Source organism: Anopheles ziemanni, chromosome 3, assembly GCF_943734765.1.
Source record: "Anopheles ziemanni chromosome 3, idAnoZiCoDA_A2_x.2, whole genome shotgun sequence".
Classification (NCBI taxonomy): Eukaryota; Metazoa; Arthropoda; class Insecta; order Diptera; family Culicidae; genus Anopheles; species Anopheles ziemanni.
Window position 1 is genome coordinate 52,977,491 of NC_080706.1, and position 12,792 is coordinate 52,990,282.

General features: G+C 44.8%; 1 protein-coding gene across 1 annotated transcript in view; it reads left to right on the forward strand.

Annotated features, from left to right (window-relative positions):
- Window positions 1–5,211, forward strand: part of LOC131284977 (coiled-coil domain-containing protein lobo) — a 48,609-nt gene extending 43,398 nt beyond the window's left edge. Inside the window, exons 5-6 of the mRNA XM_058313835.1 lie at window positions 4,231–4,443; window positions 4,513–5,211. Coding sequence (XP_058169818.1) covers window positions 4,231–4,443; window positions 4,513–5,211 — 912 coding nt within the window. The remainder of the gene's footprint in view (window positions 1–4,230; window positions 4,444–4,512) is intronic.
- Window positions 5,212–12,792: the final 7,581 nt, after the last annotated feature.

Consider the following 12,792-nt stretch of genomic DNA (forward strand, 5'->3'; position numbering starts at 1 on the left):
AGTTGTTCCTTAGAAATTGTGTTCCAAAATTGTATTGTTCAATTCTGGGTTACTTTTGCATCCTTTTGTGTTTGTTTTGCACGCGGAGTTACTGCACTCTGCATACACTTGTTGAATCGAACACTTTTTACACGCTGACCATTTTGAATCGAATAGGTGTTGCTGAATAAAAAGAGACGTTGTATGAATAAATAAATAAATAAATAAATAAATAAATAAATAAATAAATAAATAAATAAATAAATAAATAAATAAATAAATAAATAAATAAATAAATAAATAAATAAATAAATAAATAAATAAATAAATAAATAAATAAATAAATAAATAAATAAATAAATAAATAAATAAATAAATAAATAAATAAATAAATAAATAAATAAATAAATAAATAAATTTTGTTCTGTAAAGGGTTGGATCCGACGCCTCCTGAAGGCTACTATAGGCTCTCCTCCCCAACTCCTACTCAATACGTCCGCGACGTACAGAACGGTAACTTGTCGCCTAAATATCCAAGCTTGGGTACACGGGGAAACCCACCCCCTTGGGCGGATGGGCGGCAAGGCTGAATTGAAAGGGGGAATGGACTGCTACTTGCTAGTAGTTCATCCCCGAGCGTCTGTTCTCCATGTTAGGAGCGGCTCGAACCAGCGTCTGTTCCCCATGTTAGGGGCGGCTGTACACCCTGTCCTGGCATCCTACGGGACGTAAAACAGCTAGGATGCGTTGTTCCACCGACGAGATAGGAGGCGGGGGGAGAGGCCTTGCAAGCCACCCCCTGTGCATTTGCAACGAAAAGTTACCAAGAAGAAAAACCGATTTGGACCAATCATGCCCGACCCTCGCAACGGAAAAAGGACTACGATTGGAAACTCGGTACATGGAACTGCAGGTCTCTTACCTCACCCGGGAGTACCAGAATACTCGCAGAAGAAGTGAGAGCCCGCGGCTTTGAAATAGTAGCACTTCAGGAGGTTCGCTGGAAAGGAGTCTCGGAGCGCCCCTACCGTAGCGATTGCATGATCTACCAGAGTGGTGGAGACAAGCACGAGCTCGGTACGGCGTTCCTTGTTATGGGTGCTATGAGGAAGCGAGTGATCGGATGGTGGCCGATCAACGACAGGATGTGCAGGTTGAGGATACGTGGACGCTTCTTCAACCTGAGCATTATAAATGTGCACAGCCCGCACCTTGGGAGCAGCGATGACGACAAAGACGCGTTTTATACGCAGCTGGAAAGGGAGTACGACCGCTGCCCACAACATGATGTGAAGATAGTCATCGGAGATCTAAATGCTCAGGTCGGGCGAGAGGAGGCCTATAAACCTACGATTGGTAGCTTTAGCGTCCACCAGCTAACCAACGACAACGGCCTCCGGCTCATCAACTTCGCATCCTCGAGGCACATGAACATCCGTAGCACCTTCTTCTAGCACAAACCTCGTTTCAGCTACACCTGGAGATCACCACAGCAGACATATTCCCAAATAGACCACGTTCTCATAGACGGAAGGCACTTCTCGGACATCATCGACGTACGTACGTACAGGGGCGCAAACGTCGACTCGGACCACTTCCTGGTTATGGTGAAGCTACGGCAGAAGCTCTGCGCTGTCAATACACTGCGTCACCGGCCTACCCCACGCCTAAACACGGATCGGCTGCGAACACCTGCTGTTGCCGAGGGATACGCGTCAGCGCTTGGGGAAGCGCTACCGGACAACAACGCGACCGCCACGATGTCCCTCGATGACCACTGGCGTATGGTGGAGCGAGTCATCAGCAGCACAGCCGAGCAGACACTGGGCCATAAGCCACGTAACCAGAGGAAAGAGTGGTTCGATGACGAGTGCAGGCGGGCACAATTCGAGAAGAACGCAGCGCGCGCCCGAATGCTGCAGCGCGAAACCCGTCAGAACGTGGAACACTACAAACGACTGAGGACACAGCAAACCCGGCTCTTCGAGAGCAAGAAGCGCCGCTTCGAGGAGTCGGATGAACAACTGTTGCAGCAGCTAACTCAGTCGGGGGAAACTCGCCAGTTCTACAGGATGTTGAAGAAGACACGAGGCGGCTACACGCCAAACGTCGCAATGTGTCGTGACGAGGAGGGCAACATTCTTACGGACAAGCGAGAGGTGATCGAAAGGTGGAAGTGCTACTTCAACGGACACCTGAACGGAGCGGAATTAGGGGAGTCCAGCAGCGGCGCAGACAGAATTGAGCAGCACATTAGCCAGGAGGTAGATGACGATGTGCTCCCACCATCCTTGGACGAAGTCACTAGTGCCATCAAGCAGCTGAAACAGAACAAAGCAGCTGGCAGCGATGGGCTGGTGGCAGAACTATTCAAGATGGGTTCGGTAGAGCTTGCCGTCAGTATGCACCAGCTAATTGTGAAAATTTGGGAGCAGGAAAGGATACCGGAGGACTGGAAGCTGGGTGTCATCCACCCAGTGTACAAGAAGGGTGACAGAATGGACTGTGCCAACTTTCGAGCCATCACAGTCCTCAATGCCGCCTACAAAATCCTATCCCAGATACTCTTCTGCAGACTCGCGCCCCTTGCTACAGATTTCGTCGGAAGCTACCAAGCTGGGTTTGTTGGAGGCAAATCCACCACCGACCAGATCTTCACTCTACGGCAGATCCTCCAGAAGTGCCGGGAGCACCAGATCCCGACGCACCACCTCTTCATCGACTTCAAGGCGGCCTACGATACCATAGATAGGAAGGAGCTATGGAAGACCATGCGGCAGTACAGCTTCCCCGAGAAGTTGGTTCGACTGCTAGAGGCCACAATGGAGGGGGTGCTGTGTAAGGTGAGGATTTCGAACATGCTGTCGGATCCGTTCGAATCTCACCGGGGTCTGAGGCAAGGTGATGGACTCTCCTACCTTCTATTCAACATCGCTCTGGAAGGTGTCATGAGAAGCGCGGGCTTCGACATCCGTGGCACGATTTTCACCCGCTCTCTCCAATTCCTCGGCTTCGCGGATGACATCGACATCATCGGGCGGAACACTAGGACGGTGTGCGAGGCGTACACCCGACTGAAACGCGAGGCCGCAAGGATTGGACTAATGATCAATGCGACGAAAACAAAGTACCTGCTCGTCGGAGGCTCTGACAGTGACAGAGCCAGGCTGGGGAGCAGTGTATCAGTGGACGGCGACGAACTTGAGGTAGTAGAGGAGTTTTGCTACCTCGGCACTGTCGTAACTCCGGACAACAACGTGAGCTGTGAAATCCGGAGGCGCATTGTTCAGGGGAATCGTGCCTACTATTGACTCCACAAACTCCTGCGGTCCAGATGGCTTCTCCCGCACACGAAATGTGTCATATACCGCACGCTGATAAGACCGGTCGTTCTCTATGGGCATGAATCCTGGACTCTGCTCACGGAGGACGCCAACGCCCTCGCAGTCTTCGAGAGGCGCGTGCTCCGGTCTATCTTTGGCGGTGTGTACGAGCAGGGCGTGTGGAGGAGAAGAACGAACCACGAGTTAGCTGAGCTGTATGGCGAGCCGGACATCCTGACGGTGGCGAAGGCCGGCAGGATTCGTTGGTTGGGACATGTCATGAGGATGCCGGACTCATGCCCCACCAAGAAGGTGCTCACCAGCGACCCGCCCGGCACGAGACGACGAGGAGCTCAGCGAGCTCGGTGGATGGACCAAGTGGAGCAGAACCTGCGAGACATTGGATGCGACCGGGGTTGGAGGGCTGCAGCCATGGACCGAGCTACCTGGAGAACGATTGGTGACCAGGCCATGTCAGCACGACGTGCTCAACTGCGAGCGGGCCATTGAAGAAGAAGAAGAAATAAATAAATAAATAAATAAATAAATAAATAAATAAATAAATAAATAAATAAATAAATAAATAAATAAATAAATAAATAAATAAATAAATAAATAAATAAATAAATAAATAAATAAATAAATAAATAAATAAATAAATAAATAAATAAATAAATAAATAAATAAATAAATAAATAAATAAATACATAAATAAATAAATGTGGATGTACCGTATTTTCGCGATTACAATATCGGTCTTTTATAACAGCTGCTTTATAACTTACTTGCTCACTTTCCCTTCTGTTACCACCTAGTTCTATATTTATTATTTCTTCTCATCTTGTTCTATCCTTCTACGATCTCTTATAACCGTGGTCGCTTTACTTATCTTCTTCTCCTTTCATCTCCTTTTTTGCTTCTTGAGTAGCACATCATGGAAACATTCCATCAAAACCCCGATAAGGTACCGGTGAAGGACATTGCTATCAGGAACTGCTTCATTCAGGAGAACAAAATCAAGCTGCAGTTTCACTATGGCGAAGATTGCATCACCGCCTCGACGCGAGAGTTCATCAAACCACCAAAATCGGAGATGGGTGAAGAGGTGCCGTACGATCCGGGCTGTACCTCGGGCTATGTGGTAAGTGAAGGTTAATGCACAATATAACACACTTTTCTATATATAACTGAACCACGTTTTTCCCCTCAGTCAAACCCTTGGGATCCACAGCCGACCCAGCTGGACTTGTTTCTCCTTCTGAAAGACCAACTGAAGGCGGAGGACCAGTCATCGCGAGCCTTCTGCCGACGGGTCGTCGAGATCGACACAATGCTGAGCGAACGTCGGAAGCAGACGGACTCGCCCCGCCTCACCAGCAGCCTCTACGATCCTTTGCGCAACGAGGAAGCGCGTCGGCTCCGGCTGGCCAAGTACGAGGCCGCCAAGGCTCGCGAGGAGCAGCTCAAACAGCAGCAGGCTGACTTCCTGGCGCCCTACTTCCTGCGGCTGGGCGACACCAAGAAGCGTCCGCCAACCCGTGCCCAAGTGATGCGGCTGTACCGGGACTGCACGGCGGACCTGCGCAAGTTCTACCAGCGGCTCGAGGAGGAACTGCGCAACCGCTGCGACGACCTGATCACGGAGGAGCAGTCGCTGAAGCGATTCCTGTCACGCTTCCAGCAGCACTTCGATGACGCCGAGTACGAACGGTTCATCTCCGAGGGCGAAACGCTCGAGCGCAACAAACATATCCTGCAGATGCGCCTGGAGAACATCCAGGACGAGTATCGGCGCAAGGCGGACCATCTGAAGCAGGCGCTGCGTGAGGACGAGCGTCTGAAGCCGTTCTTTTCGGCCGAGCTGGCCGAGTGTGAACCAAGCGAACGGAGCGATTATGGTGGGGACTAATCGGATTTCTCGATTTTGATTGTCATGTTTAATTCATTTTCATGTGCACTGTGAGACAAAATTTGTATGAGTGGCTTCAAATTTTAGTTTGCTAAGGAGGAAAATTATTATTCCTCCTCCGTAGTTTCGAAAACTATGAAATATGACCTTAAAATAAATGTTAAATGCACTCAAAAAGGAAACAAACACCATCCAGGATAATCTTATGAGATGGACAACTATAACTAGATTCACCCTTGGTCGTATGATATGAATCCTGGAATCTGCTCACAGAGGATACCAAGTATTCGAGCTGCGCGTGCTCCGGTCTATCTTTAGTGGTGTGAGGGAGAAGCATGGCGTGTGGAGGAGAAGGATGCACCACGAGCTAGCTGAGCTGTATGGCGAACCAGACATGCTGACGGTGGAAAAGGCGGGCACGATTCATGTCATGAGGATGTTAGACTCATGCCCCACCAAGAAGGTGCTCTCCAGCGACCCGCCCGACACAAGAAGACGAGGAGCTCAGCGATCACGTTGGATAGATCAAGTGGAGTAGATCCTGCGGGACATCGAGTGGGATAAGAACGTGCCAGGACAACCGAAACGAATTAGCGTGTGCGGGGACATTTTTGTACATTTGAATTTCACTGATCCCCCCACGCTGGTACCCTAGACGTTTGGTCGGAATTTGAATGTCACTGTTTGTCGGAAACTCGAATACATTGATCAGGATCAGAATGATGTTGCATGTGCGCATCGGATCGGCTTCGGTGAACAGTGGCGTTCTGTGGAAGGTGAGTCTGGTTAGAAGCAACAGCTCAAACATCCACACCCCGGGCGACTAGTAGTCGACACTGGTGTCATGTCCCCAAATACATACTCAGCTCGCAGTCAACCAGCTACACAACCGGGAGAATTTTCTGCTTCAGATCGTAGTGGATTATGTTATGCGAGTGCAGATAGTCGAATGCCTTGACGACGCAAGCGATTTAGACCACTAACAACAATTGTTGGCTCACAAGTATACTAAAATTATACTCTTACCGTTTTGCTGAAATAGAAAATCACCTTAATGATCCTCGATTGATATGGTAGTGTGATGTAGGCAGTTGCAATTTAACTGTCATTGGGATTAGTTTTTTCATTGAAATTATAAAACGGGTTTTAAGCATACCATTTCTTAATCAAGATTTTTAATACATTTGAATGACGCTTTAGTCCCACACGAGGGGACAGTTTTGAGTACATTTGCAGACCTTGCCCGATGGGACGCGTGGATTTAGAAGGCAGAGCGTGTTCAACGGGCAATCCCCGTTGTTGATGGCGCACGGACTGTAGAACACGGGGCATACATCGGTTACCGCGATTAGTGAACGTATGCTCTCACTTCCATTCGACATCAAAGGTTTTTGACGCACCCCGCGACGGCTAACACTTTCGATGACGCTGGGGAATTAGAAGAAAACATTAAAAAAAGATCTTTTTATTCAAGAACAAATCAGACAAATACTAACTTGGGGTATTCCGTCCAGTAGATCATTTCATCCGTCACGGCCAACGCAGAAGCTTCAGTAAGATTGCTGACGATTTTGAGGATTCGTTTGCTGCGAGTATCTATGCACTCAATTCTGGGTCCGTTGACAATGTAGCAGAGTTCTCCAGTGGCCACAGGAACCTTTATATCGATGTACAAGTCGTCTGGTTTGGAATTTATTATGGGCAATCGATGTGCTTCTGATCCATCGAGATATTGTGTCATGATCTGGTCAAATTCATTCATATACAGTTTACCTTGGTGTGGGTCAATGGTGATGTCATAAGCGTTAATGATAAAGGACAACGTCGATCGCAAGTTTGTATTTTCCAAGCTGACAACCTCAAAGGTCTCCTTGGCTTGGTCAAGCCAATAAAGACGGCGCGAGATCCAGTCCACTGCAACAAACGTTGGACGTTCGAGATCTTTCGTGAGGAAAATTTTCTTATCCGTCCCATCATACTTGGCGCTGACAATCGACTTAGTTTCATAGCTAGCCCAGTAGAGACGGCCCTCAACACAATCATAATCTATGTTATAGGGATATACTCCATCAGTAACGTTGAAGGATGGTCCACCATACATCGGTACTCGAATAATTTTGTCCTCTTGTAAAGTAAGCAAGAAACTGTGGTCAAAATGACTCGCAGCGTTGCATTCAATGTCTTTTTCAATCGGACCATCCTTGCAAGGTTGTAGTGTCTTTATCCACTTTGTCGCATTTGTATAGCGCAGAATCCAATTGTGGTATTTAGTAACATCTGTAAAGACCGTAGGTTTCGAACTATCGCATGCAGGTGGATTGAAATCGAGTCTCATTGCGCTGGATGACACAATTCCTCGCAAGAACCATGTTCCATTTATGTTAAAGTACATGCCTCCTCCAACATCTCCGTAGCAAACTTGTTTATCTTTTCTTCCAACCGCACAGTACATCTTACTTATTAAGCGGTGTTCGTACGTAGCATTACCGTATTCAAGGCATGTTTTCGTATCAATTACGTTTAAGTTGGCCTCTCGAAGTTTACCAGATGGCTCACCCTCTTCGTCCAAACGGAATCCAACTACGGTTCCGTTCATACCAACCAGTTGATGTTGTCCACTGGTTGCATTCCAAATAGGTGCAGGTTTTACGTAGTTAGTTATATTCATGTCAGTGGATAATTTCAGAATTGCAATATCATTTGCAGAAGTCGAGTAGTTATATTGTGGATGGATTAAAATTAGAGCCACATTCAACTCTTGAGTAGCGTCAGTGATTCCATCCACATAATCACTACCAACGGATACTGATAACTCATTTTCATGTATAACGCGATAATCTTCAGTAGTATTGTAATAAAAACAATGAGCGGCTGAAAATAACACCAGAAGATAAATATTCGACTCGGGTATTTCTGCAGAGTGTAAAATAGTTACCAGTAAGTACAGTGTTGATGTTGATGATGGATCCTCCGCATAAATATCCAGTATTCTTTACCAGCGTACTGTATATTACGACATGCCATGGCCATTTTCTTTGTTTTCCTTCGCCGTGAATAATCGGTTTAACAGGTTTGGATTTTATTATTGTTGATGGATCCGTTTGGTCGGAGAAGTCGGAAATGCTTTTGCAGATTTTCCCCGATTGGACACGTGGATTGAGAAGACAGATAGTGTTTTCTGCGCAGCCACCATTATTCTTAGCACACGGACTGTAGAATATCGGGCAAACATCGTCCAATACGATTAAACGTGTGTACTCCGTGCCGTTGGAATATAATAAAAGGTTTTGACGCACCCCCTGCTGGTTAATGCTTTCGATCGTTTCACTATGAAATAAAGAAGAAGAATGTAAGGAAGTATTGTTAGGACTCGTCCTAACGAGTATGGATAAAAATGAAACTAAAAGGATTTATGGGTGCGTTTACTGGAGCGGACCAAAAGCTTAGCCTTTATTTCACGTAAAGTTTTATCGCGACTGGCCATTTTTGAACCGACTTCCCTTATTTATAGAATCGACCCGGAGGCGATGGCCGACCTCAAGGATCATCGATCGGCGATCAGTCAGCTCGATCGCCGAAGTTCCCTTTTTTGGTGTTGTCATCATCTGCCGGGTTATCTTTTCTGAGCCGAATCGACAGCTGGCGTTAGGAAAGAAACTGTCCCCTTATTAGAGGAGGGCTTTAGTATATTAAAGCCGAAAGCAGAATAATCCAACCTGTCATAACTCAACCAATAAATTATATCATCAGTTGCAGCTAAGTGAATAACGTCGGAAAGATTGCTGACGATCGTGCGAATCCGCCGGCTGCGAGTATCGATACAATCGATCTTGAAATAGTAACTTACGTAGCACAGTTCTCCAGTGGCTTTGGAAACTGTTATATGACCGATTCCAGGATCTTCTAACAACTGCTCTGGTTCTGATCCATCGAGATTGGACCGTCTAATCCCGAGATTTCTCACTGCTATGTATAGTTTACCTTGCAGCGGATCAACAACGATTCTATTATAACGACCGACATTGATCATCACCGTTGTCGACAAGCCCGGATTGTCCAAGCTAGCAACTTCAATAGTTTTCTTGCCACCATCAATCCAATATAGCCGACGAGAGTTCCAGTCCACTGCAACACTTGCTGCATCAAGCCCCTCCGTGAGGAACGCTTTCTTAACCATCTGATCGTACATTGCACTAAAAATCGGTCGATTCACATATTCAGTCCAGTACAATCGACCATCAACACAATCTTGAACTATACCGTTAATTCCACTTACGGCCATCACTTCATGGCTATTGAAGGCTTGATCACCTTTCACGGAAAAACGCCTGAAGTTCACGTCTTCATCTAAACTCAATACGTCTTTATTGGAAAGGACACTTGAGTCAAAACGGTTCGCAGCGTTGCACTCAGTGTCCTCTTCTATCTCACCCCCATTGCATGGCTTTAGCTCCTTTAGCCACTTTGTCTGGTTAGTGTAGCGCAAAATCCATTTGCGATATTTGGTAACATCCGTGAATACCGTTGGCTTGGAACTATCGCATAGACTGTTTGTTAATCCTCTTGTGTTGTCATCCTCTTCAGTATGTTGATCCTCTTGTGAACTAAGCTTCACGTTCGGCCTCGTTGGGCTGAATGACACTAGTCCTCGCAAGTACCACGTATCACCGAACTTGAAAAACATCCCACCCCCACTGTCCCCATTGCAAGCACTGACATTGTCTTTTCCACCAGCACAGTACATTTCAGTTGTTAAGTAGTTTCCGTACGTTGCATTATCATATGCAAGACATGTTTGTGTGTCCAACACTGGTATCGTTGCCTGTAGTAGTGTATCCGATTCTTCATCATCTTCGTTCAAACCGAACCCAATCACGGTTCCTAGAGATCCAACAATTTTACTTTCATCAATATCCGCATTCCAAATAGTTACTGGTCGTACGAACTTTGTAATGTTTATATCAGATGATAACTTCAGAATTGCAATATCGTTTGCGAAAGTCGAGTAGTTATATTGTGGATGGATAATAATGTTCGCCAAATTAAACTCTTGTTGCTCCTTAGTCGATGCATCTCTATATTTACGGCCACCGAACACAAGTAAATCACTTTCACGTCTAACACTATCACCATTAACAACACAATGAGCAGCTGAAACATAAACACAGTTATCAGAAGATGAGTTGGTGTGTTCCTGAAAGTGTAAAAAATGTGATTACCAGTGAGGATTGTGTTTTTGTCAACGAAAGTTCCTCCACAAAGGCCAGATCCGATGAGGAGCGTGGCATGCCATGGCCATTTCCCTGGTGTGGCTTCGACGCCGTTATGAATGAGCGGAACAATATCGCCATTAAGTTGAAAAATGCAAGCACATAGTGTCAGAAAGGCATACAAAAGTTGACTCAAAGAAACAGCCGTGTTTCGAAATTCCCAATTTCTACACGGTGGTATTTTAATACGTGACATGTTGTTCCAATGTCCACACTCTTCACTAGCACCAGGAACAGATCTGCACAAGTTGAAGTCAAACACGCGACTGATGCAGCCTTGATCTTGAGCGGTTAAGGAACCCACCATCCTTGCCAGTTTGCGAAACGAAGTGAAATGCCTGATTGGTAAAACTAGTTTTACCGGCTGACTTATTGCTTCTTTCCATGCATTTCCTTCTTTCGATTTTACGGCACTTGAAATTTCCGGCGCTTCTCGATCGTGTCACCAAAAGACACAAAGAAAATTTTTTTTAATACCTATATCTGGACAATGCGGTTGATTCAATGAAAAATCTATGCTGAGATGCACCGATTGAAGGTAAAAAGATTGAATAATCAATGTAAAATGTAAAAATCTAACTTTAAAAAGAAATTATTTTAGAATCATGAGTTACACTATTAAGCTATTAAGCAAAACAATTTGTTGTATGCTTATTGGTGGTCATGCTTGCTTTTTAGTTTCCGTGAAGAATAAAAGTTCTAAGCATCCGGTAAATCTTATACAAATTGGTATCATACTGTGTAATAAAAAGAAATCTACATTTGTCTACACACACAATGACAACCAATTTTGTGTAGCTCTACTGTTATTTTGTGCGGCCTTATGTATTGACTATTTGCTTTTGATGCGAGGTTTTTTATATGTCAAGTCATCCAACTGATGTTTAGAAAATAAGTGTCGAGAAAACGCCGAGCGATTGAGACGTGACCATACACATTGAATATCGTGCAGAAGTTTTTTGAAATAAGACAGCTTTGCTGACAAAAGATAAACTTGTTAGAAACGACACACAAGAACAGTTTACATATAATAATGAGAAACTTGATTTTTTGAATTTGAAAATTGGTTCACACATAATGGATTAGGTTAGTCATTGATTTGAGAAAAATAGATTTAGAACAGAAACAAATGAAAACTGAACCGAACAAATGAATTTATGTTGTATGTTGTATAATTGTCTAATTGTTGGAGTAAAGTATTTGAAAAAAGGCGCAACACAAAACATGCGGAAAAATACGTTTAAAAATGATAGTAATCAATACGCCATTCATTCACCAGTTCTCATTTCTTCAGCATAACTTTGCTTTAAGATATATTGATTCATACAAGTGACACTAATTAAAGCATGGATAGCATTATCTGTCTTTCTATCCCCTTAAGAGTGGTGAAATGGACGCAAACATTTTCGAAACTAGTGAAAAAACTGTACACAATTTTGACATACGATCTGATAAAAGAGATACCAAACTTTTTATTTTTGTGCGGTTGAACTGCAAAATAAAAACACTACCTTAAGTCGCTTTTTCAATTTCTCTCACTACATGTGCAGTTAGTTGAGTGAAATAAAGTAACAAAACGAAATGGTTAAGAAAATAATTGTAAAAGAAATAAGATAAATTTAAATAATTTTTACAACCTCCTTTGGCTTTTACAATCGGATGCACTTTAGCTTTCCGCTATATTTTTTGTATTGAGAACTTGGTTCGTTTTCACGACGCTCCGAACTTCTATTTATTCATTAATTTTTCTAAACCGGTTTTTGTTGAATTGGTGCCAATAAATTTACCAAGAGGCTTCGGTTGGAGCTTCGAATCCGAGAAGGTCCAAAAAAATTTCGAGAAGATTAAGATCCAATGAGTTGGGAGTCGTGCGGGACGCCTGCAGATCGGCCAAGAAAGCGTCGGTGCGAATGCAATCTTGCCGTCGAGCAGGTTTTCTTCTTCTTGCTACTTCCTCATAATCGCCGTTGCATGCTTCCATCTCGCTCCGGATGGTTCAGAGAACACTGCGCACACTCCATGACGACCCGGTTCTGCTTTACTGCGCGGTTCGTCATGATGCAAGTGAATGCCATTCAAAACTTGAATATTAGCATTGAGGATGATTTTCGTTAACCAGTTGCACGGTGGCTGAGACACGGTTCTGAAACTAAATTTTATTCCGTTATCCTTTACACTTCTCTTCCTCTGTCCTTCTCATTCGGTATAACGTTCGAAGCTGTAACTATCACTTTCACCTTTATTCGACTGCTGCCCTGATTGAGATACTGCCCTTCCTATTTATGATGCGCCTATCCCAGATTCGCAAGGG